Here is a 27,075-nt window from a genome sequence, read left to right as displayed (position 1 = left end):
AAAAGTTTTGAAGGACTAGTATCAGATACATCTTTGAAACATCATTCGACCTCAAGCAATTCAACTTTCTACTCCTGGTATGCAAAAAGCCTCTCAAAAAACATAGCATCATTTCATGGCAGCTTTTCTAACACTCAAAAAAAATCTACTCTGTCCCTTTTTGAATCTGAAAAAAGTTCCATTTAATACATTGAAAAAACTTTTGCAGCCTTTTTAAATGGTCACAAAAAATTTCAAGAAAGCATGTTGAAAGCAAATTGTTATGCTTGTAAAGGGGGTAAATACTTATTCCTTGAAATAAGACTTTTACAACTTGATTAGCCAGGCTTCAACAATATGCAAGTGCTTATTTTCTTATACAATATAATCTCATCCAAATCTCAGAGTAACAGGAGAAAAAACCCCTTAATTTAAGTGCCTTAGGGTTTTTTTTCCAGCACCACAGTTCCTCACTGTCTACTTCAAACTTTGTAGGTCAATTATTGATTAACTACAAAACTTGTATGGCTATAATTTTTTTGCCACGTTAATTGTTTGTATTTCAGATGCATATTAAATTACTACACCTTTAAGGTTCAGCACTCCCACTCAGAAAAGTGAGCATCTGCTCACTTGTTCCATTTTGTCCCTTTCTTAAAGAGGCTTTCTAAAACCAAACCGAGTCATCTCCATCTCCCACTGGAACCATGACTCCTGGTAACATCACAGAGCAGGCAGCAGCTTGCACCTGCTCATTACTTCTTCCTCCCAACATAACTCATCCTAAGCAGCAAGACATGGTAGAAAGTTTGCATGTTATCATTTGACACAAGAACTGTTTCCGTGAGGGGAAACGTAACATATACACCTAAAGTATGAGCCTGATAACTTTATGAAAGAAAACATTTGAAAAAAATGTAGAAATCTCTTTGTAAAAGGCTGTAAAAATATTAAAAAATTTAAGGTATTTCAATCTATTACTTGAAAGGTTTCTTGATGTGTGTTTTTAACTTACTTTCTAGCTTCAATAGCAAATGTTTTGTTTAGTAGTAAGGTAGCTTCTGAAGTTTAATCTTTCTTACTCTGAAGATTCTGGCTACAACACTTTATAAAAAGTGTTAAAGATTTTCTTCCTTCAGGTACATAGAAGACAGATAGCAATACACAATGCAGCAAGAATCAAAAGCTAAAAACAAAAAGCTACCAAGAACAAAGACTGAAATCAAGCTGGTTAGTAAATCCTTGGGACTTGTGATCAGTTCTCTACTCAGAGAGCCAAGTGAACATTACAAAGTTGCATCTTTACACAACCTGATATATTGAGATCCCTGTGCATCTGTGTCATTTTGTAACGTAACTCTTGTATATTTGATTGGGGAATTAAGGAACAAGGAATCACAAGGCTACTGTGTCACTCGCAGCCATGAAGACTCTAATGTTACTATAATGACACTTGTGCAATTTTAAACAGTACAGACTTCCCATATGAGCAAAATTACCTCAAGAGATCCGTCTGCTGTTCTCCCTTTTGCCTCTCTGGAGTTACGCTGACGGTTATCTGTTCGTGACTGTTCATCGTTTCCTGTAAGAAGAATTAATCAACTAAGTTGTTCAACAAGGACACATGATCTTTTTCACTTAAATTTTACACAAGCACAGTAGGGAATTACTGTCTCATGAACATTAAACTAACATATTACTACACTGAACATTATTACTTTCATATAACAGTTCTTAAATGATGGGCCAAAAATCGCTAAAGAAAATGTTCTCAGGTGATAAAGTAGACAAAACTGCAGTGTTTAAAACCACCACAGTTTAAAAGAGATTGTCTACTGAAGAAAAACCACATCTCAAAATGATTAACTATTGAAGAGAAGTACACAATCAACCTCAGTAAAATTTAACATCTTCACATTTTTTCTAATGGCTTACGAGCTTACTAAATTACACACTACCTTCTTTCAAAAAATCTTATTAAATTAAGCAACACCCATACTTTGAAAAAAAATTCAAGAAAAAAGCAGAGTTGTAGGCAAAAGTATTTCAACAAATAAATATACTGAAACATCACATGATCAAGTTTTATAACCTTAATGTATATATTTATATTCAAGAAAAATTTTTAAGTTCTGTCATCTTAGTTTTGCCTGGTCCTTTCCACTGAACAGATACATGACAATTTTATCCTATTACATGCAAATAAAATACAAGAAGATATGAACATGGACAGCTGAATGACTAATACAGATTATAAAATACTTTTCTGTGTCTGGTGATAAACTAGAACTTGATTCCTTGATGTCCATGTGTAAAGGCACAGCCTACAAACTTGAGGCAAGAGGCATATTAGGAAAACAAATGATGGAGAAAACTGTACCAAAATACAGGAGGTCAAAAAGGATTATTCCCCTGTGCTCAACATTCAACACATCTGAAACAAAATACTCAATTTAAAAGATTGACAATGTGGAGAGAATTCAGGAGAGGGTCACCAGGATGCCCAGGAGGTTGGAGCAGGTGACAAAAGAAGAGATTGACAGAAATGAGTTTAAGGATTCCAACAGCGACACCTTTTCCAAAATGAAGTCTACATTTACCTTTGAATCCTCCACGCCCCCTCCCTCCTTGGCCTCGTGCACCCCCTCCACGTCTCCGCCCGTCTCCCCTGCGCAGGTAGTTGTCCCGCTCCTCCTCTGCTGGGGCCGCTGACCAGTCGCTCAGTTCATCTCTGTGATCAGATTCTGTTTCAGAAGCATTTGATGCTTCAGAATTAGTTCCTATTAAGAGGGTGAAAAAAATCCAAACACGCCAGTGTAGCTTAGCATGAAATTACTATAGTAGAATCAAAAATGTATATATTCAAAAATTTTCTTCTTTTTTTTTGTTAATAAACAGGTTTGGGATTTTTTTTGCCTCCCAACCTCTATAACATACACAGTACAGAAAGGTGCATAATATACGTTACTTCTTCAAAAAGTCAAGACATACGCTAATAAAAGTTAGTTGTGTGTTCAAGGCTAAATAATTAAGTGTGCCACACACTTAGTCACTTGGTGTTATCAGCTTACCATAGATTATTAAATCTACTATAAAATGTAATAAATCTAGTAAAACATAGGTCTAATAGACTAGACTCCTTCATATTTCTGAAACTGAAAGTTATGAATATAACCTGTCCTGTCTCCTCTCACCACTGCAACTCATCTATGAAAAGAAAAAAATTCCATCATGAAACAGCCTGTAACAGACTACAAAAGCAGAGAACAAAGTTAGAATGCTAGAAATGTATCAAGCCCAAAATAAATGACCATTATAATCTTTCCAGTTAGCTGATCACCTTCACTGACAAAAGTTGGGTCTTTTCCCCATTTTTTCCCCCCCTATAATATTATCAGCAAGGTGAGTTCACATCTTCTAAAAACAGTCAACAGCACAAAAATATTAATTTTGTATTATGTAGAATGCGAGCTAAGACTGTCTTACAAAGCTCACACTGCAGGCCTTTCAGTCAGGACAAACACCAGCTGACCTACATCATGGATAATGAAGTAACAGACTGCTCTGAAGAAGCACAACCCGGAAAACTATTCATTAATGAATTATACAAGGTTTCAAAGAGGAACACACTATTTTGGTGACTATGGTCTTCTAGTAAAAACATCAAAGTTCAATTTAATATGAGAATAGTTGTTTTTTTTTTTAAATTGAGCTACACAGTATTTTCACCTATAAACATTTATATTAAGACAACCTCACACAGGCTTAAGTGAAAACTGAGGCTGTACTGTGGGAAATTGTTCAAAATATATATAAAATAACAATCCTTGCCCTAAAGAGTTAGGGCATAACTACATATGCTCCATAATACAGAAGACATAAGCATGCTGTAAGAGACGGAAACTGCATAAGTGTAGATTACAGGAGAGCACTACACTTCTGGAGTGTTTTCTACAGCATAAAGCCTTATATAATCTTCAAATATTAGTACCCAATATTAACTGCATTTTTGGTGTAACAGCTCTGTTCCCAAGTCCAGTCTTTTTCATGACATCAAGAGAGCAGTAGGCTACCTTTAAAATTTTAAGTGCCTTTCTAGTCACCTACCTGAAGCATAGCCTGGCCCACGCCTGCTGTGCCCCCGGTTTCTGTAGGGCCGACTCCCCCGGCCGAGCCCGGGCCCATCGTCGGTCATGTACCCCTTCTCCTTGTCCGTGCGGTTGGGGGGTGGCCTGGAAGTAGCTCCAATCTGCCGAAGCTGCTCATCAATTTGCAATCTTTCCAAACGCAGCTGGTCCACTTCCTACGCAAACACAAGCACAGCAAGTCATGTGTAACCACTGTTTAATCATCTGAGTGTTCTCAGGAAGAAAGAGCACTTCAGTATTGCAACTAATCATCTACTTAATACTCAAACAGTAACTCTGCTTTGAGAATAAATTGTTTACCAAAAAGACTTTCTAATCTGTTTGCTACCAATACAATTCTCCCAGTGGCACACTTTACAAATTTAGGTTTGTTTAAAACACATTATCAAGAAAAAGCACTCAGATCCCAACACAAGCTTCTTACAGCATAGCACACAACAAAGTTATTAAACAATTATGATGTAAGAGTATTGTTTCATAGAAAGGGATAGTGGTTACCCTGCTGTTAAATTCTATGTAATGATGCTGAACACTGCTAGGGATGTGAGGAAGCATAAAAGCACAGAGAGCAAAGTGTTGTAACTCTGGCATAGAGGCAGCCAGCACACAGCATTCTCACCATATATAATTGGGTAAAAGACATACAGCAACACATTCATGGAGCATCTTTGCCAGTTTGAGATGTTGTCTAGCTAACATCAAAACCACCTTTTTTTTTTTTAACTGGGGAGCAAGCTATTGATAGAAGTTTTGTTGTGATACCAGGACCTCTGCAGCTCCCACTGACTTGTGCATATTATCCCTTACTCCTCCTCCCCAAGATGTTCCCTAACCTGATCTTTCTTTTAGAAGACTTAAGTGTTCATTGCTCCAGACTTTTTCATTGGTATCAGGGGCCTGGACAAATCTTACAAATAAAAAACCCCTAACTTAGGATGACATTCAGTACCTCATCCTTTTCCTTTGTGAGCAAGTTCTCTACTCCATCCAGCATCAGGCCCGCTTTGTCTGTAGCATTCCTTTTGCTGCCAATAAACCCGGAAAAGTCCTGTCTCCCTTCACATCCCTTGCCATATTCAACTCCAGATGGACTTGCTTTTCCAAACTCATTCCTGCAGACTCAGATTGTGCCTTTATAGTCCTCATTAGTTACCTGCCCTTGTATGCATGTTTTTTATCTCTCAATTTTGCCACAAGCTCCTTGTTGGTCCCTGCAGGCCTCCTGATACTTTTGTGTGATCACCTGCATATCAAGGTGGCATATTCTTGAGCTCAGAGAAGGTGATGTTTAAAGTATCAGCCAGCTCTTCTGAACCTGTTTTCCTTCCAGGAATGCATTTTATGGGATTCTTCCAAGCAGATTCCTGAAAAGGCCGAAATCCACTTTCCTGAAGTCTGAGGCTGTGGATCCTGCTATTAGATATTTTCCTTCCTCTCAAGATCCCAAAACTTCACTACGAACAGTCCCTCCAGACAGGTCTACTTTCTTCTTTTAATAGAGAAATTAACTACTCTGAGCTGATACAGTACATTTGATGTTGATGCCTTATTATGCATCTTTTACAAAAAGTTTCCTTAATAACCTTTGCCTGGGGGCATAAATACACAAGAAATCTTAAAGGAAGGAGTCCGTTCCACTTCTTGTCAGTGAACAGGAGGGTATTATTCTGAATCGTAAGGCAACAGGCCACTGAGATAATAACATTTTTTGTGTATATGTTAAATGAGATGCAAAGGTCAAGATAAAACCTCCAAGAGAAGAATCTATCCAGTAGTCATCACACAGACTGATGAACACTCTCGTGTGACCTTCTGTTCAGGAAGGTTGGGTAGCACTAAGAGAAAGTGACCCTAATTGACAATGAACTGATGAATCTAAAACAGAATTGCTGGGCTGTTAATCACTTTCCACTCCCATGTCAGTACCCATTTATGTACTTACTCAAATGCAAGTACCCATTTTAGGTGTCCACAGAAGTTTAAACCAGAAATATCTTCTGAAATAATAATGAGCATACAAAAAAGGAGTTTGGTATTTGGTACTAGTTTTCATCTGGTCCTTATCTGCCTCTACCATGTGACAGCTGCAGAGCTCTGTAACTCTGCTCCAGAACACTGATAAAAGCAGGATTAAAAGGTAAAGTGATTGAGTAGGTAAGGGAACAAAAGTAACTTTTAATTCCAACTTCTCTGATACCTGTACTGAGAAGTTTAACTAGGTATAGAAATTTTAGCATTCTACAAGATTCACTGACAGCTCCTGCACAGACTGGACATGTATCAAACCTTGAACAGCCTGAAGGTTTCAAAAGAGACACAAGATTATGTTTAATTAAATGAACTCAAAGCTGTCCCTCCTGTCAGCATCTCCCCATGACATCAAGGCTTGGGCACCTGGCCATAACCACCGTAGGCAAAAGTAACTATAGGCAATAATGTGGGATATTTTTTGCTCCCTATACAACAGGCATCAAGCACTGCAAACTGTTGGGGAAGTCACAGAGTCAAGAGACAAACATAACATATAAAGCTGAGTTGCCCACAAAACATACTCAAGTATGAAATGTCAATTCACTACAGAAAAAGCAGTTTAGGGATTTTCCATGAAATGCCCACTGTCTAGAAGATCCTGCATAGAACACTGCTTTGCAGCTCCATGAGGGACTGGCTATTCCTCATATATGAAGTTGGCAGTACTTTTGAGACAGATTATTTTCTTATTCATCTGTAATTTGCGTTCTGAAAAAAAGTATTTTTCATCCTACCTTTCAGATAAATTATTCTTTTAATAAAATGTTTTGTTTTTAGATGGAAAACTTGTTATAAACCCAATTTTTCAACAGCCTCAGAGCCCAAACAGACTTTAGTTATCACATTGCTACCATCTTAAGTATTGATACGAAAAAAAAAAAAATCAGTGGTAAAGCAGCATCATTTTCCTCACCTTTAAATAATTAAGATGATAATCCAGAAGAACAGTTGCATTAGTGATGCTATCCTTGGTTCCCACAAACACAAATGGTACCATGCCCTAAAACACAGTAACAGGAGTCCTGTGGTTATTGATTAGGCATCGAATTCTGAAGAGAACCCAACATATTACTGTAAAATTTGAAAACAAGTCTTACAACACAGATAAGCATAAATTAAAAGGTAAATCAGACAACAGTATATTTAAATTCTGATACTGATTAGATCATGTAGTCTGACGCCCTTTAGGCAAAGAGCTTTTTTACACAAGGAAATTTAGACCATTTGCATCACAATGCCAACTTCTACTTTTCTGAAGAAGTGAAAAACAGTCAATTTAAAGCACTACATGTTTCCTCCCTTCAAAATTAATACCACCTTTGCTGATCACATCTATACTCTCACACCAGGTCCTTTCAGTCTACCTTTGATCTTTTAAAAAAGTGAATCAAATTAACACCATGTCATGAAACAGAACTTGATTCTTCTTGAGGATCTCTACATTTGTGAAAGGCAAACCAAAACATATTCAAGAAAGAGTAAGTACTTCAAGTAACAATTTCTAACTTACATTTCTTTCACCTTTCAAGCATGTTAAACAATTCAACAAATAGACGGAAAATGTAAAGCTGGAAATTTAGTGTCTGAAATGATGATATTTGGAGATAAAATACCAAAAGATTAACTTAGGCAACCCAAGCAGGACTGCATTCCAAAGGAAGGTTTTTTGCAGAAGTGAAGTGATTTGGGACACAAATGTTTTAAGAAATAATAACAGCATGATATGCCAAGGTTCCCCAAGAGTGGCAAGTCTGTAATTCTGTCTCAGCTTTTTAGGTCTGGTTTTTTTTCTCCCCCCCTCCCTCTCCTTTCTTTTACATACAAAAGATTTACATTAGACCTCACACATCTGCATTAAGTAACAAGAAAAAATAATATATACACAGTCCTCTAGTCCTAAGAAACCTCAATACTAACTTTCATACCCATTAGAAGTTCTTTAGCCACAGGCATCGTTGACTGAAATCTTTTATTATCTGGGGTATTTTAAGTTTCATAAATATTTAATACAATCTGATAAAGAGCAGTGAAATTTCTACTAAACTGGCCTTAACTAGCTCACAGTATCAATTATTAAAAGATCACAAGTCAAATGATTTAAAGAGGCATTTAAGGAAAATGTTTGCTGTTGCTTTTAGCAGTGGATTTAAGGTATAGCCATGCCAGCTATTAAGAGTACGAGCTGGTAACCATGTCAAGCAATTTCAGCCATACAAAAGCATCAAAGTACTTATTTATTGAACCTTATTTTTGTCTTCAAAGCAAAAGTACCAATATTCAGCGTGGTTGCAGTGATGAATACTGAGCAGACCTTACATGCATAATAAATGTAGCGATATAAGTAATATATATTACTATCTCAAAAATACCTATCTCATTTTAAATATATTAAAAACCTAAAGATCCTGTTCTAAAATTATGAGATGCATAAAACTGTACCTGAAATTAATGGGCAGTATTCTAACATCTCAGTCACATAAAAAAACCCCAATGCTGTATTAAAATTTAACTGAACTATTATTCTACTACAAGAAGGGCTCCAATATCCAAGTTCACACATGGGGAGATTATGTGTATTTCTTAGTTGAAATAAACCTGCATTCAACTTACAGCAACCAACTCTTACCTGCCAAGATGTAATCCCAGGTTTCTGCATTGCTCCTGGTATGACACAACTAACACATGAGGCAGGGCAAGCTATGCCAGTGTTAAAAATGTCATTACCAGGTAAAACAGAAGTATGAATGCAGAGCTTGGCAAGTAAAAAAACAAAAGCTTTCAAGATAATCTTTAAAAGCTGCATTTTGTATAGGAAAAGGTAAGCAAATAAGCCTTTTCAAGTCAGAAGACAAAAAAGAAAGCCTGACATACTAATTGCAGCCATGAGTATTTGCTCTTTTACCCTTCTGTGAATCTACTGCCTGCAGCAACAGCAGCACCCTCTTGCTTATTAAACTAGTTCTATTTTATGATGCAGGAATTTATCATTAGAAACAAATACAACACCTTTTCGGGTAGATGTAAAACTAGTGAAATAGTAAAAACCCCTCACTTTAATTGCTTAGTCACCCTTTACAGAAAGATGGAAATTGGATTGTGAGTCCTCAGTAACAGATTCACAGTGATAAAACAAAGGATGAACTACTCAAGCAAGAACATAAGGGCTCCAGAAACACATTCTGTATCTTATCCAATGTAGCAAAGGTTCTTCACTGGCACCTATTTAGATTTTGAGGTAAATTAAAGGCAGTTCAGTTTTCTTTAAGCACATTTCACATTTGAAATTGCAGGGGATCTTTTCTTGCATTGAGATGTTAAAACCTTCATGCTTTGAGTTTTTTTTGCAAACCTGCAAATTTGCCCCTCAATGCAGCCCCACATAAAAGTGCCTCAAATTAAAAAGTTCAGGACGTCATTAACTCCCTTTACAAGGCTGAGAGCCTTCCTGGGCAAACCTGGATTTTCACATTGTTCATGCTTGTTTTTCTTTAGGTTACAATTTACAGGTTATTGTGGACCTAGGTAATATTTTTTTAAAAAAGAGTTTTAAGAAAAAGCACAAGCCTTTCATTACAACATAAATTACTAAAAAAAAATTAAACCAGGTAAAAAACATAAGAGATCAAACACAAAGTAGATTAGTGAATGAAAACAAGTTTCATATATATTGATTTACAGCCTAGCACATGCCAGAAAATGTGTCATTGCTTCCAACAGGAGTAAGATGAAATCTCTAAGGTACATCACCAAAAATCTTCAAAAAAACCATTTTTTCTAACACAGATAAGCCAAATTTACATAAAAACACCTCTCAGCATTAATAGTATAAGATGGACTCCATCAGTAAACACACATTAATCAAAACTTTATCTTACCACTACGAAGATACAAGGAAGAATTTAATTTATCACTGGGTAGAATACAACCAATTAATACATAGAGAAATCATATTCACTGAAAACATACCTCTTCTTGTGGAATATTTTTATCATTTTCAGCCTCAATTCTCACTCTTACAACACCAGATTTGTCCACTATCTCTTGAATCAGTTTTCCATTTTTTCCTATTACTTTTCCTACAGAAAGAACACACAGAACATTCCACCTTTAGGGTTTCCTCCCAGTCCTCAGAGTATTGCTATACTCTAATTAGACAAGAGTATTTAAGTATCAGTGCAAGAACTTGTCCAAAATGACTTAAGTCCTCTACAACACAGGTTTAGTTAATGAGCCATAAACCAAAATGTCTATGTAAGCTTGGGGTGTTAACTTGTCACACGTATTGATTACAGAAATATTCACTATCTTGCAGCTTATTTGGCTTTGCTTTGGTTGGTTTAAAATAACCTCAGTGATTTACAAACATTGCTGTTTGCATTCAAAATACCCAACGAAAACCAAAGAATCCTTTTACAATGCCCTAGCATTTGCTGTAACTATTTTTTGCGTAGAGCACAAAGCAAAACTTAGTTCATTTACAAAATTTTAGTTGATGGAAGTTTTCTGACACAGCCAAAGATACTGTATGAGCCAGATGTAAAATTCTCTTCTCTGAAACTGAGCTTTGTAGAGATATTTGACGGTAGTTTATAATTCACTAAAAAGTCAAAGATAAAAATGGAAATAAATTGTACTCCAATGGCAGTAATGCACACATTTATCTTACGAAGCAGACGTTCTAGTCTGAGACAAAGAAAATGAAAACTTTAGTTCTTTCCAACCTCAGCAAAACAACTTGCTGTTTGAAAAATGGTAGGAAAGCTAAGCTGCTTGGGAGGCAATGAGGAAAGGCCATATCCTTCAATCACAGCTTTCAAGAAAAGCTTAGAGCGATGTCAAAGATGTTTTCCGTGTGTGACAAAAATTAATACCCAGAAACTATTCTACCTTGTATTTAAACATCAGCACATTGCTTCTAGTTTAAGGCAGTTCTCAGAAGGCATTCTTCCTTCCTATCACATAGTTAGCCTCCAGAATTGACATACCTACTAAATTTCTTGGAACTTGTATAACATCTTCAGCAAATTCAAGGTAACTTCTTGCCTTTTTCACCGCATCTTGATCCTAAAATAGATACATGTGTGAGAGGAATAAGATTCATTTTCCCCAGGTTTTTTGTTTGGCTTGTTTGTTTCTTTCTTTCTTTATTTTGGGTATTTTCTGGAAGGCTAAAGAAGGGAACTTACCTCTCCATAAATATGGAATGTACAAGTATCTTCATCAAGGTCAATGGCAGTCACTCCAGGAACTTTTCTGGCTTGCTGAATATTAGCACCGTGAGTGCCAATGGCCAAACCCATCAGGTCTTCACGTACAACAAACTGTTCGTGGAACCGTGATGCAAGTTGCCTAGAACTCTGAAGAACAACAGAATGCCAGCTCACTTTGATTATTAGTACACTGGAGGGACACATCAACAAATTCTGAGCCCATTTTCCAGCCAGGTACTTAGCCTGCTTTTTATTCAATCAATCCTTTTAATGCATTCTTCAAAAACACTGAAGAGTCTCCTTCAGAAGTCTTCTAAATATTAACGTAAGGTTGGCCTCTAGCTGTGTTGACACCTCTGTATTTTGAATTACCCTTTAATAGCTACAGCTATCAGGTGTTACTAGGTGAGACAGCATTCATGTAAGGTAGTAAAATAAATGCTGTGTTGATCAGCAAAGCAAACTTTATGATCTCTGATTAAAAAAATGTACCTGTTTCAACAGGTGGCAGGAGACAGCAAGAACTCAATCACTAACACAAAAATTCTACAGAAAACAGAGCAACTGTGCATATCAACTGCACTTAAGAAAAGTAAAATAAAGAATCCATGCCTATATATGATAAGACAAAAATTAAGGTATAACTGCTATTATATCTTTATATTGAATAATGTAAGTTGCTTGAATTCAGAGAACAAAAACTTTAGAACTTCATCCAGGAATCACATTTCCACAAAGACAGAAGGGTCAGTCTGAGAACTCACAAGCGTAAATATAACAGAACACAAGAACAATAGTTTAATGCATTGAGGGAAGATAGAGAAATTCCAACTGTGATAATCTATTAAGGAAAGAGTGTTTTGCAAGGAAGAAAAATGATAAAACCCAAAATATATAACCCTATACATGCCCCTGCAGCACAATCAAAGCTATAACTACTGTGAAGACACACACAAGCACACTTTAAATTACCAGCGTAACCTCAGCAACATGAGACCCTACAGAGGTTGAGAAAACACCAAGAAGTGCCCACAGCAAGTCCTATTCTCTCCCAACTAAACTGGTTCTGCTTTCTGACCTGCTCCTGTTAAAGTTGCTGATAAATATCCTGTGCTAAACCACTGTCACAAAGAACTGGCTACAGGAGATAGTGGTGTAAGTACCCAAGTGTCATGAAATACTTCATATACTCAGAGCTCTATCAAGCACTTTACTAACTACATTACAGACAATTTGTAAAGCTAAGCTTATTTTAAATGCTCGCAGTTCTACATTCTAACAGATAATCCAAATGCTGATTTACTGGCTGACATCTGTTACAGACAGTCAAGTGAGAGCAGAGAACAGGATGATCAAGACAAAGATCAGTTGTTAACACAACTGTCTATGATACATAAAGAAGATGAAACTGCATCATCACTGGGGACCTTGGTTATGACAGTCAGAGCGTAGTTATAGTGATTGCACTGAAAATATCATTAGCTTTTCTCTAAGTGATGTATTAGAAGGTGTTTTATTTAAACATCGGAAATTCTGTATTCTAGTTTCTTCCAACACATTATTAAGAAAAAAACCTGTGCATACAGCATATTAATACCTACACAGCAGCCATGACTGAATTCTACTTAGATATAATGAAATACAAACCAGAATACAGAACACTTTTAAATTCAGGCTTTTTAGTATGTGAAAAAACCCCAAACCAAGCAACAAAAAAAACTAAGTCAGACTCACTGGGAAAGAATGTAAACAAAAAGTAATCAGTTATTTTACTTGATGCCCTAAAAGCCACATTTGAGAATTAGAGCCATGCAAGTCAAGAAGCCAATATGCAGAAAAAAGGTACAACAGAAAAAGAAAAAGATCACCAGTGGAACAAAAGGAGCTGGTCTAGTGATGATGACTCAGAAAGCAGGAAAGGTAAAACAGCCAGAAGAAAAAAAGTGGCAGACTTTTAATGTTCAGTGAGTAGAGACACAGAAAAAGGTCTAGTAGATGGAAACAGTGAACTGTTATTAATAATGCAGTAAAGCCCCAAGTGTTCACTAAATATTTTTTCTGCAGATGGGCATGTGCAGTCTGTTGTTACGTCTGTGTCTCAACAGAAATCATGACTATGATTTCTATTATCTGAAGCTTTTCTTTTCAGCTTTGGATGAAATTAGTTTTATATTTATTCTATCTACAAGAAACACAAATGCCAAAATGAAAAAATACCAGCCAACTTTTGTCACACACATTTTAACTGTATACATTTGTCTCACAACCTTCATTCAAGTACTGCTTAGGTAGAAGCTGAAGTTCAATAATGGTGTTCTAGTGAGAACCAAATAGAGTTCGAGACCTTCACAGCAGCAGAAAGGTTCAGTGTTACAATGACAAAAAGAATTCAAGATTAGTTTGGGAAAGGAATCAATGACAACAGTTGTTGGTGCATGCACTTGTGGGGGCATGTAAAGAGAATTAGCTCTAAAGAGGCTGTTGTTCTTCCCACCTCCAAAATAATACTTTGCACTTCAAGAGGTAAACTGCCCACACAATTGTCAGTTCTGCAGGAAGATAAAGAAGAATGATTACTGAAGAACTACAGTGGGGTGCTCAATAAGCAACACCAATGAGGAAAAATTGGACCTTTCCTGGTATTAAGAAAAATCAAGACCCAAACAAACTTGGATTATAGCTCTGAAACACAGAAATCAGGAGACTAAGAAGAGGACAACAGAACTGAGAACTTCTTGTAACAGTGAGTACACTCGCTGGATACAAGAGGCCTGAACTACTACATGACATCCCACTTCACACTAAAACCAAACAGATGTAACCCTTGGGATGGAGGGGGGGGGGATGAAACCTGGGTCTGCAGTAACACTGCTGCTGTACACCCATATAAAACTGAATTACAGTAGTTTGAGTGGTACCTCTGGTTCTTGATAGTGAATCTGAAAAGTTTTCAGAAATGTTATTTTATCTGATTTGTAGATAGGAGAAAAATCATGAAGAAATGTTAATTCTGATGTATAAAGAACCCCTTATTTCCTAGCCTACTCCTTTTTTTTTTTTTAACCCATGGACAAGTATGACTCAAGCTTCTTGCCAGTCAACACCCACTCTCCAGTCACAGGAATATCAGAAGCTGTATCTGCTGTAGATTATTTCCTAACATTTTATCTATAGATGAACCTACCCCTTCGTACACTCTACCAACATCAGTCTCACTATGTTATTTTGCTAGATCCAGTTCTAGTCCACGTCAGTATTATGACATATTCACTGCTATTTATTTTTAAAGCTATCAAATAGGTGGCACTACTCGTGCAATCCTGGCTAATTATTTTCTGCTCCAAACTATGAAAAAAATGTATGTGTCTATGCATTTGTATTTAATCCCCCCCCAAAATCCTGCTGATAAAAATGAGCCTTTGCAAGAACAGGCCCTATAACTGTCAATGTCTGTTGGATGACACCTCCACCTGCCTTTTGTTTCACACCTCCAGTATTACCCAGTGCAAGTCCTACCAGCTAAGAAATGCATGAAGGTTTTTTTTATCATCTGTCTTACTCAAATTACTTCAGGGAAAACAACCAACATACCTCCAGCTGTTTGCTGGCTTCTTCATTTCTCAGGATCAGGGATAACTTGGTACGAAGACTTCGAAAGTGCATATCAATCAGCATGTTTGCCCGCTTCGTTGTTACGTCATTGATTGACTAAATTAGTGATAAAGAAAACACTAATTAGTAATAAAGAAAAGTGGGTTACATAGGAACTCTTGAAAGAAACCACTGCCAATGGAACAGTAAGATATTTGTACTTACCAAAATAATAAGCTGGTGGTTTTCAGAATCATATGTTACAGAAAAAGCTCCGACTGCCTTTTTGAAGTCCTTATGTGCAGATTCTTTGGCACACCTAGGAATAAAAATGCTACAAAGTTAAAAATAATAACCACTGCATTTTTGGTTAACAGCCAAAAAGATTAATTCCTTAACACAAAGAATGTAAATAAAGATTCTCCAAGCTCTCCCTTTCACTGCAGGTGCTATTTTATTCTTTATCATTTATTTTACTCATTATTCTTTCATTCGTTTTCATGCCAAGTAGGATTAGAAATATTTCAGAAATTTTCTGTACGTACATCTCCGAAATGACAAGTTAAACAAAACTACATTAAAAAGCTACAGTCATTACAATCAGCAAGACCAAAATTTCAAACACATCATGAACCAGTACAACATGTGATTTCATTGTAACCACTGCAGCATTCTTGTGCTCATCTCATGCTGCATTTGGCTTCTCCAGGCCTCCTCTGTCCACTTGCTACTTTGTGAACCTGTGTACTACAACATCAACTGCAGAAATTTTTAGTCTAACCTGAATTTATAGCTCATTCCACACTGAGGCAATAACATGCATCTCAAAAAAAGCAGAAAGTGATCTGAAGGTAAACAAGGGGAGTCAATATTAATCTGACTTTCAGAGCTGTATCTACATGAGAACAGCATGTCCACCTTCTAGGAGAAAACTAGCTGTTCTGTATCATACTCTGGGAGGTTTGATTACTGTATAGCTATTCCCAGAGCCATCAACAAATAACAAAAGTTGACATATTAATTTGACATGGACAACAAAAGTTCACATTAACCTGTGCATATCACTGAACAGCTGTAAGAATAAAAACCTTAACTTATACCACACACAAACCCTGAAGCCTTGAAGAAAGCATCTCCTCCTCCAAGACTAAATTGCAATTTAAAAAAATCATCTATTTCTGAAGTACAACCATGTTGATATTTGTATTTTCTATATTCTTACATGAAAAGTTAAAAAAATTAATTTAGAGTGGTGAAAAGCATCTTTATTCCTTCTTGTCTCAGGTTCCAAAAGTTACCCACATTTTGAAACACGTTATAAAGAAACATCTGTACTCACATTTGCCTTAAATCTTCGGGAACTGCCAGTTTGATTTTATGAAAAGTATCTTTTGTTGCGGGTTTATTGGGGTTCACAGATCTCAAGCGCTCAATTGTGACGATTTCGTTGTATGTAGCATCACAGGCTGCATATTCTATTACGTAGAACTGATATAAAAATAATAAAATCATCCAAGCCACACATTTTATAACAAGAGTGAGCATTATGCTATTAAGGAAAAGGTACTTTTGTTAATTGCACAAGTCAAATTTGACTTTTCAGGTTGAGGTTAATGGTAATTGTAACTGTCCCAATCTCTGATGGGAGATGAAGAGAGATTAGTTAAAAACACCATGCACATCAATATATAAATAGAAAAAAATGGGAAAATAAAGTATAAATAAATGTAAAATATATATGTATATATGCATATTCCTACCTCACCCTTTATCATTCTCACTTTAGCCAACCACCAACAGCAGGGTTCTTTTTCATTTGCCCTGGAATAAACCTAAACAAAATACATACATTACATTCTTAAAAGACATCACAAAAGCTGACACTAATATGATCAGGAACTCTACAGGAACAAAATCCAGTAGAATGCATTAGTACATAAAGTACACAGTACATTAGTACAGAAAGTCTCTAAGCACCACACAGCAAACAGGTAACAGCTGATCTATCTATTGAAAATACAAGCAGGAGATAAAGTTATGTATGCAAGATTGTACAGATAAATAATATTGTACCCAATCTACTGGCATTAGTTGCTTCAGTCTTGCATACAGTCAAAGAGAGATAATTCAGACTTCTACATCTGTTAATATTTAATCAACAGTATTTTTAATTGTATGTAGGTCTGCTGACCAGTGGGTGAAAGAGGACACACAGCTACACTTCTTTAGCACATATATGATAACAGCCACATTCATATCAAATAAGTTTTGCTATTTTCTTATCTTTCAAATGAAAATAAACTTACAAACCATGCAAATCTTGAAAGTTCTCTTTGAGTTAATTATACATTTTATAATTTTATAAATTAAGGAGGTTTTAGGTACGTGCTGCTTTAAAGCCAATCTATGTAAGTATTTACATATACACATATATTTCTATATTTTATGTACACACCCATATAATGCAAATTATCTCATTCAGCATGAAGTTTTACTACTAGAGACATTATTAACTTACAGCTGAAGAACTACAGTCCAGCATCTATTTCTAAATTAATTCAGTTCTGATAAAGGACTGATCTGTAACCAATGAAACAGCGATCACGTTTGTAACTCAGCATGGAGGTCAAGGTACATGGAATTTTACATGGGTTTCTTTTGGTACATGGAATTTGTGGGGTTTACAACTGTCAAAACCTGGTTTTGATGATGTGCTTGACATTGGGTTTCATGTAGTACTTGGCATCAAAGAAGGTGACAGCACGTAACATGGAAGCAAACCTTCCAGTGGCCTGGCTGACATTTTTCACACTGAGTTCTCTCACTCCTCAAAGCAAGTGTTGTGACTGGAGCACACACACATACACACCTCTACTTCATCGCTTTCATTTATGTCTTTGTTGTAGCCTGCAGGTGGTGGGAACCTCACATCATGGAATGGTATTTGTCTCTCTGGTTGCCAGCTACAAATAAAAACAAACACAGTGAACGGCCTAAACATTTTCATTTTCTTCATAAACAGAAATCAGAAACATCTGCAATCCATTAATTTTACTTTTTAAATTTTGTGGACCTTCTGTGCATACTAATGTGATCCAATGTATACATAATAAGAAAAACACATCTAAGTGACCATTAAGCATCTTAAATGAATCCCTGATGTCACCTGCAGTCTTTTGAAATCATCCAGCAGCAGTTTTTACTCTATTTACAGTTACAGGTCTTAATACCATCATTAGAAACATAGGTTAAACATTTCATAACACATTTGGACATTTCCTTCAAAACAAGCCTGTATGTTCTTTTTCTTTGTTTCTACTACAGATTATGAAAACTTGATCAGGATTCAGTCTGAATACAATTTTAATTTTCAGTTTCTTTAACAGAGACTGGATAAATTTGATTTCTAGATTAGAAAACTGGTATTCCTCACTGATCTATAGAACAATTTCTGTAATAATGCAACCTGCTAAAACTAAAATAAGACACTCACGTGAGATAGAGACAATCATGGGACAACTGCTGACTTATTCAAACATGGGTTGTCATCATGTAAATTCAAGAACATGCTTATTTTCCCACTTTTGTACTTAGAAGTATTTAAACCATTAAAAACGTTTATACAGTAATGTTATAAAATAGTAGGTACTGAACCTAATTCTAAAACAGCCCAACAGCAAGTTTAGTGTATCCAAAAAATGCTACTCAAAGTCATATTTAGGTTAATCAAATGCAAGGTTGATACTCTATCATTTGTAGGTATAACATCAGCAATACACTTACTTGTTTTCAAACGAAACAGTTATTGAATCTTCATGCACATCCTTTACGAATGCCTGTGGAGGAAACAAGGTATAGTTATGGTATGCTTGTGGACATTTTAAAAAATAATTTTAAACCTCCATAACACTTTTCTTTCACAAATATTGAAACTCACAATGCAAGTGTGCTTTCAAATCAGCCTTTTTAATTTTGCAGTAGACTTACACAAAACACATCCTGAAAGCTGATAACCTCCTTGGGTTTGTGACTGCCAGCATATTGATACGCAAACAGAATGCCCAAGCTATGAATATATTCTTCCTGCTTTTGAGAAGTAACAGGAGAGGTTACTAAGAAATTACAAGAGCATTCTGAATAGTTTCCTAAGGAAAGTTTAAAATGTTTTGATTTTATAATCACATTTTTATGTATAGACAGGCATAAAAATTAAACACCTGTACTCCTTAAAAAACCCCCACAGAACGTCTAAGTTCTGTCTCTTCTCTCTTTTACCTCAAAATACATTTGAATATTGCATTAGGAAAATTCATCTATATCCATTTCAGCAGAGTTTTGCCCACATTTACTTCATCACACTAATTCTGTAGTGCACAAACTTTAGATAAATGCTCCTCAGCCTTCCTTCCTTTTTCTCCTGGGCACAGATAACAGTGATGTTGTCCCCCATGGCACCACAAACAGAGGACAGAACTACCATTCGGCACTGACAGGGCTCCTCCTGCCTTAGACACCCAACTGACTGATGTTTGTTTGATCAGTTTTCAGCTTTAAGCCCCGAACATCCCCCCCTGCTCCCACCTACAGAACAGCAAGATCAGTACTCAAAGAACTTTGGGATTTATCAATGAAAATATTTTTATTAGCCTCAAATGGTGGAGGCCACAGGTCAACCAGGGATGAAGAGATTGTGCGTTTTTTTCTTTATTTTTTAAAGCATCTCCATGAACTTCTGAAATAAAGTGGTGAAGTCCTGAGTATTCCTCTGTTAGTACACATATAGTATATCTTTGCATGGTAGGTAGATTAAAGCCCACGAGCAAAAGTGAGTATAAAAGTTCGTTCTACCAAATGAAATCCATCCTAGGAGATCAAAAAATTCTCAGTAAACTAAAAATAATTTAGCAGTAAATACCACTTCTGTAGAAGAATTAGTAAATCAAGTGTGGACCATTTTATTACCCTCACACTTCCACATTTCCAAGACAAGAACAGATCTTATCTCTTACAAGAAGGTAAAAGTTTCTTTTTCATATGGAATCTAAAAGTTTCTAAAAAGAAAATCTTCTGGTATTTTTGCTTTATAAAATATTCCAAAGTATTTCCCAAGTTGCAGCAGTATCTCAGTATGAAAGAAGAGCAACACCTGATAGCTGACAGAGAATTCCAAGAATGTGTTATACTAAAATTAAGTGGTACATGAGCATGAGTGTCATCACTCAGACACATTCAGCACTAATGCCACAGTGAAGAGAAGTCAAAGCAAAGCCACAATGACAACAGCAAAAAGTTATTTTACACCTTGCTCCCCTCTCAATACTCTCAAGAATAAGACTTTATTATTGCTAGCAACCAAAGGATAATTAGAACAGTCTCTAAAGTATTCATAATTACATATTTCAAAATTCTGAGATATTCCTTCCAAGGGGATTACAAGCACAGCTGACGTTTTTCAACAACATGATATAAAGAAGATTTAAGACCACATCTCAAGATCATGTTGATAGTAGTACAGAAATGCTATTTACAAAAAGAGGTAACAGAACTTCCCAATACTGAACATTTACCTAATGTTTCATATTACTGTGTATTCTGTAAGAAAATTCCAGAACTGGATATGCCTTTGAACCATACAATGGTAGTCCTGACTCATTTCACAACATTACACACATCACCTTCAAAGGCTTCACCCACATTTCTTCCAATTTTTGTCATGTGCACCTTAGAAGCACCTATTCTTACAGATGCAAATGAAACAGATGCCTTTAATTCCTGAAAAATACTATGATCACTACCAAGTATTAGGTATGGCTCCTTCACGCCACAGACTGGAAAAGGATAGGGCTGAGCATTATTAGTAATACTTGAGTATGCAAAAGCAGAAATTATTTCATAAAGCAAATTCAACAGAAATGATATCAGGAACATTTAGTAGCCTTGAGGAAAACAGGTAAGAGTAACACTAAACCATTCTCTGAGAAAGAATTTGGTGACAATTTTCTCATATTCATAAAATGTCAGAAAACAAATAAATCCCCTTTCCTTGTATGAAAGATGTTTTGGGAGTAGTAATGAAAACACCAAAAGGTGTTCTAAACAGCACTCTGAAAAAATTCCAGGAAATGACAGAAAAATAAACAAGCACAGCAGTTAAAAGCAAGACTACATTTCATATCCAGAACTGAGAGCATCTGACCCATCTTGAGCAGAATTCCAGGGGCTGCAGCAATATACCTGACTGGAGGTGATAATGCTAAAATGTATCATTAATAAGTAAACCATGAGCCACAAATAAGTTAAGCTGAAGAGTAGCCTGGACCTATAAAAGGTTCAGCAATGATGTTATCTATCTGGAAAAAGTAAAATTTCAGACACAGAGCTGGCTGAAAGAGGAGTGAACTACACTTTCCTGTTGAAGTTCTCCTTAAACAGTTCTTCCACATTGCTTTGGTCACAACCCAGGAACCTGGAGCATCCTGAACCAGGAACATCAGGACAACTGTTGACTGTACACAGACAGCATCACTACAGACACTGCCAGTGAAAAACACAAATCTGACAATTTCTTACGTCAAGTTCAGAAGTCAACCACACAAATACCTGGTTTTTCACTCCATCCTGGCCAAAAAAGTTGACATCATAACCCCGTGGCTTGTCTTTTAATTTATAGTCTTGCAAAATTAAAAAAGTTCACAGTAATAAATTTTTAATTAATTACAAAGTGAACAATGCCTTGCCAAATATCTAATTTCAAACATGCAACATATGCAACACTTCTGGGCACCTCCATGGGATATTTATGTTTAAAAACAACCAGACAAAACATATTAATGACTGTTAATAGTCATCAATATTTGGTTGTCTAATCCCATCTACCCATAGAAAGGTGGTTTCCCTTGTTTTTAAGTTTCTTGTGACACAGAAAAATGTCAGAGATACAGACAATGAAAAACTGATGTGATAGTATCACAGCATTATGTCAGTTTTCCTCCAATATAAATATTTAAACAGATCTGTACTACATAAAATGCATTTGGACTCTCCAGCACTCTTCACGCTTCTAAGCACAAACAGGAAAGTTCTGAAACATTTCTAAGTTTTTCTTAAAAAAAAATTAATATTTAAACATTAATGCCTTTGAAAAAGCAAAATTAATGCTTATCAGAACTCTTTGGTTATCTCAATTCTGTGATACATGTGAACTTACACACAATGCTAAAAAGAAATGCAATGTTTAACACCACAAGCCAAATTCACAGACACAGGACAGGCCAGGCCCAGATGTCAGCAGAGGCAGAGAAGAGGCTCTGATCCCACACAAAGTATCACAAAAAGTACAATAATCATTCATCAGCCTTTTCTAAATAAAGAACATAAGTTAAGCATGGAAATTCAAACATAAAGGTGCATAGACATGAGTTTGAAATGCACCTCCATGAAGGGACAGAACAGTGGCTATGATGGTTTTAGAACAGGACAGTGAAAGGATGCAACAGCTGAGATACCACTATTGCTAATATCAGAAATATCAAATAAGAGTACACAAAACAACCTGTCAACAGAAGCACATTTCACAATGGCAAAGGTTGATCTTTCTTCTCTAATGTGGAAAAAAAAATCAACTGCGATAAGTTTTTTACACCAAATTTGACTTTTAGTCACATAAACCATTTCATTTCTCTCCATGTTTCAGATATAATTAAGTAAAAAAGTTTACAACGTGGCATTCCTCAAATACATGGGCATTCACATTCTAAGAAGGGTTATCTGCTGAAGATGTAGTCTAAATTTTAACAATTTTTTGTTAAAAAAGTAATAATTATTGGAAACACTAGCATATTTGTTATTTTTGTACTCAATGGAATAACAGACACTTCAAAGGCTCCAGCTGCCATGAAATTTTGCTGCTTTTTTTAAAGTCTGCTCACATCATCAGATGTGAGCATTGTCAACCATTTTAATAAAGGAAGATAATTAACTGTAAGGAGGGAAAGTAGGGAAAATATGCTTTTTAACATAAAGAAAAGCTATGCTGATACAAACGTGCATCTACTGTTAGCATAACAGTTCTGAACATGTCATACCTGTTGGAAGGAGAATGTCAAAAGGGAACTCGGTGGATAATCAAATCTGAGAAAGGCTGGACATACAAAGGAACAGAATAGGGAAAGAATAATAGTCACAGAAATGGTCACCAGGAGAGGGAAAAGGGTAGAGGCTGTTGTCCTCAGAAGGACTGAGCAGACAGGCTCACAAACGTACAAAGAGACTGGAGACACTGGCTGAGGACACGTCTGTGTGGAACAGTGAAAGGAAAGAAAAGAAAAAATGGACACAGAGGGCCATGGGAGGCCAAAGGAACAGTTGCTAATAGTGAGACCTGGAGTAATAAAGGAGTAATAAAGATGAATGATTTTATCAGTTGTAGCTTCAATGGAGTTATCTATAAACCCCAGCAAACAACAGCAAAGCGCAGAAACTACTGGGATAAAAAGTGGAAAATTTTCACAAGGTTATAGAGCAAGAAGTGGCAAAAATTGGGTTACAGACAACAGATAGATGTTAACAACAAACACCATTCCAAAACTGTCTGCCTCATAAACAGCACACTTTCCATCTTTAGCAGAGGACACAAGAGAATCACTCCCAAACTGGAAAAGAAAAATCAATCCCATGTTGGAAAGGCATCCAGCATGTCCCCTGTTAGAGAGAAATATCTAAAGCCAGTTCCAAAAAGATTAGACAAAGGCTGTCTAATAGTCCTCTGTGAATGAGATAAGAACTTCAAAACCCCATTTACTACTCCTATATAAGAAAAGACTTGTAAAGAAATGCCCTAATAGTGCACATCTTCCAGATTTAGTTACTTGGCTGGGAGCTGCAAAAAGGCAGTTCCCTCCTCCTGGATTCACAGTCCTGGTGGTTTGTGGGATCAGACTTCGCAAAATAAGTGAGGGAATCTAACATTTTTTTTCCAAGGATTCTGGGCCCAACCACATTGCAAATCATGACTAAGCATCTCTAGGTACCAGATTGTCAATTATTCCTGAATCATGCCCACTGACTGCACTGCACTTTCCATGGAATAATTCATCTCAGACAAGGAGAAAAAAAAAAGTCATCAAAGTATGAAGTATTCACCAAGCAATACTTTAATTCCATTCAGAAAGAACTAGTCTCCACTACAGCAGTGACACCAAGACACTCCAGTACTGTGTGAAACACAGAGCACTGACCGGTATGAAATTTTAATTCAAATCTGGGTCTGAATGCATCCTCAAACCGCCTCCTGCACTTTGTGAGGAACACGATCCCTCTACGTGGATGTTCGACAAGACTGGTTTACTACCCTCAGCAGGGCTTAGGTGACCATTAGGCACCAGTTTTATACTGACAAGATGAAGATGCTGCTGGGTACACTCAAAAATGCTCAGGTCCTCAAAGAGACCTCCAAGGAGGACATGAAAACCCAAAGAAGCAATTAGGTGCCTACTTGTGCCACTTAGCCCCTTCCTGACTCCAACAGCCTCATACTCCTCCCCTCCACATCTCAGCATCAAGACAGAGGTGTATTTTTCCAAAACATTTACATGTTCTGATTAAGACCTTCAGAATTATTCAAAGCCAAAGAAATCTTCACAACTTATCAGTAAACCATGAGATTGACTAAAATAATTGTTCTGCTTTTGATTTGTTTGAAGTGTTACTGCTCTAAAATACTTCTCAGGAGGCTCCTTAAAGAAACTTTTTAAATGAAAATAAATAAAATCATCTTGCAATTAAATTCACACTTGACATCATCACATACTTCTTGCTATGCTGGGTCAACATTGGTTTTTTACAACCAAATTCCCCACCTGCAAAATGGGCATAAAACTCAAAAGAAAAAATTTAGATGAATTACTTTATAACAGAGTCAGACATTATGACAAAAGAAAAAACTGTTAACTAGAATGACTAGAGGAAAATTGCTGGTTTACATTGAACATTTCTGCATGAGTTTAAAGAAACTCAACTTTTATTTATTTTTTTTTTAGAATTGTTGCATTTCTCTTAAGTGTGATGCTCTATCTAGAGAGGTAATACAGGTGAAGACCAATGAATCCCTGTGCCCATTTGTCTCCTCAGATAATTTAACCAAGTCCTCTCAGAGATTAAGAGGAGAAAAAAAAATCCCCCATGTCAAAATTTCTAAAAGTTCAAAGGCAAACGTGATACGCAACTTGGAGGCAAAGTCTGTGCTATAACCTGGATACACTATCACAAATAAGCTTCCATGAACATATGCTCAAACAAAACTTTCACCTATACAAGAGGAGTACAGGGCCCCATGATGTCAAAATTCAGCATAAACAATAAAAGTTATAGTAGCTTCCAATTCTCCCAAGTTTCTTCAATCATATTTGTCACTAAAGATTGCACCATGTCATTTTTACCATCATCTCTTTCACATCATTGTGTAAATACTCTCATGGAATTTGATAAAAGCCTCATTAAATAAAAGCTGTCCTGTGCCACAAATTTATTCCTTATCTTTCTTTCTGAGCAAATACTGTACCTTTAAAAATGTAAAACTGATTTTTTAAAAGTGCTAAATTATTTAATTCCAGGAAGCAATACACAGATCTAGAACTTCAACTACAGCACTGTGAACTCACAGGATGCTTATTTACCATCTTCACTGGACTTGTACCATACATACTTTTTAAAAAAAAGGTATTATTTTCAGAAACAGATAGTATCACATACATTTTAAAAATAAGCTTTTAAGAGGTCTTTTCTCTTAGAAACACTGGGAGGTGTTGGAACTGTATCATTTGGATATCTACCTGGCTCACCACAGGAACACCCGAGTGTGAAATTCTACCTGTTCCTTCATTGCTAACATAAATATTGGATGTCGCACAATAACTAGGCCCAATTTTTAAAGTCCCAGGAACATTTAAACCACGAGAGACTTGCAGAAACCCATCCATGGCTGTTTCTGGTGTGTTGATAACAGGCAATGATTGTAGGCCCAAACCCACCATGCTTGAATTTTATTTTCCTGTGATTAGAGTAAAACCACAAATTATACCACTATTAACAAGCTGATTAACACAACCCAAACCATGCAAAGCCACACAACACTACACGGTATTAATAAACATATTAAGTGCTCGTTATATATGTTCAAGGCTCACTGATGGCTTTATTAAGCACAAGGGCTTGGAAATAAACATGGAATGCCTCTAAGTAGCTTCAGTAAGAAGCACATTTGATAATTAAACGTATTTAGCGACTCAGCACAGATATATTTGGCCAAGCAACGGTCTCTTTAACATCAGCAGTCACCGACCCCTGCCATGGCATCAGGAGCAGGAATCCTCCACAGCGTTTTACCAGGAATGTGTATTGCCCAGGTCCCCCCTCCTCCCCGCCGTGCAGGCCGTGCTCCAGCAGTGCAGCTTCTCCTGCAAACCCGGACGGCCGGAGCGACTTTCCTTAAGTAGCGACAAAAGCTGAGGATTTAGCAATTAATGCCCCATCCCGGCGCTGATCCTCGCCCAGCGCCGGGGCAGGGCGGCCCGGGGCTCCCCTTCCCACAAAGGGGGGAAGGCCCGAGGCCTCCCCGCTCCGGCTCCTCACGGGCCTCGCGTCCCCTCGGCCCCGTTCGCTCCCCGCGGACACCGCGAGGGACCCGTCGCGGCCTCGCCCCTGCCCCGCTCTCCCTCCTCCTCCTTCTCCTCCTGCCCCGGGGCCTCCGCGCTCCCTCAGCGCGGGGAGGAGGAGCCGCCGCCGCCTCCTCCTCCTCCCGTGCCCGGCCGCGCTCCCTCCCCTGGGGCCCGGCCCGGCCGCGAGCCCCCGGTACCTTGTAGAAGGCCCCGTTGGAGCCCCGCACCTCCACCACCAGCTCCTCCATGTTGTGTGCGGTGCGGGAGACCCGGGCCCGGCGGCGCCGCCTCCCTTCCCTTTCTCTGTGCCGGCGCAGGAGGCGGGGGAGGAGCGGTGTGTGTGTGCGGGGCGGGGGCGCTCGGTTCACGCCGAGCCCGGGGGGGTGTGGCCGCCCGGGGGGCTGAGGAGGGGGCAGCGCGGGGGGGGTGTGTGGGCGCTCGGCGCGGCCGCTCCGGGCCGCG

At 37.4% G+C, this 27,075-nt stretch overlaps 1 protein-coding gene across 3 annotated transcripts in view; it reads right to left on the bottom strand.

The window, feature by feature from the left end:
* The window catches only part of FMR1 (fragile X mental retardation 1), a 29,855-nt gene extending 2,803 nt beyond the window's left edge, over positions 1 to 27,052 (bottom strand). The window contains exons 1-14 of one of the 3 annotated variants that reach the window (XM_027690472.1): positions 26,811 to 27,052; positions 18,743 to 18,795; positions 17,829 to 17,922; positions 16,720 to 16,791; positions 16,299 to 16,447; positions 15,185 to 15,278; positions 14,960 to 15,076; positions 11,345 to 11,515; positions 11,144 to 11,222; positions 10,125 to 10,234; positions 7,072 to 7,158; positions 4,087 to 4,282; positions 2,580 to 2,723; positions 1,479 to 1,561 (exon numbers count right to left, since the gene is read on the bottom strand). In XM_027690472.1, coding sequence (XP_027546273.1) covers positions 1,479 to 1,561; positions 2,580 to 2,723; positions 4,087 to 4,282; positions 7,072 to 7,158; positions 10,125 to 10,234; positions 11,144 to 11,222; positions 11,345 to 11,515; positions 14,960 to 15,076; positions 15,185 to 15,278; positions 16,299 to 16,447; positions 16,720 to 16,791; positions 17,829 to 17,922; positions 18,743 to 18,795; positions 26,811 to 26,861 — 1,500 coding nt within the window. In that variant the 5' untranslated portion in view covers positions 26,862 to 27,052. Of the gene's footprint in view, positions 1 to 1,478; positions 1,562 to 2,579; positions 2,760 to 4,086; positions 4,283 to 7,071; positions 7,159 to 10,124; positions 10,235 to 11,143; positions 11,223 to 11,344; positions 11,516 to 14,959; positions 15,077 to 15,184; positions 15,279 to 16,298; positions 16,448 to 16,719; positions 16,792 to 17,828; positions 17,923 to 18,742; positions 18,796 to 26,810 lie in introns of all 3 variants that reach the window. The other 2 variants (XM_027690471.1, XM_027690473.1) reach the window with 2 other exon arrangements.
* Between the last annotated feature and the right edge of the window lie 23 nt (positions 27,053 to 27,075).

Source organism: Neopelma chrysocephalum, unplaced genomic scaffold (genome assembly GCF_003984885.1).
Source record: "Neopelma chrysocephalum unplaced genomic scaffold, ASM398488v2 Primary Assembly neopelma1_81, whole genome shotgun sequence".
In the NCBI taxonomy this organism is placed as follows: domain Eukaryota; kingdom Metazoa; phylum Chordata; class Aves; order Passeriformes; family Pipridae; genus Neopelma; species Neopelma chrysocephalum.
Note: the sequence above shows the minus strand (reverse complement) of the source record. Positions and strands in the feature narration are given on the sequence as shown.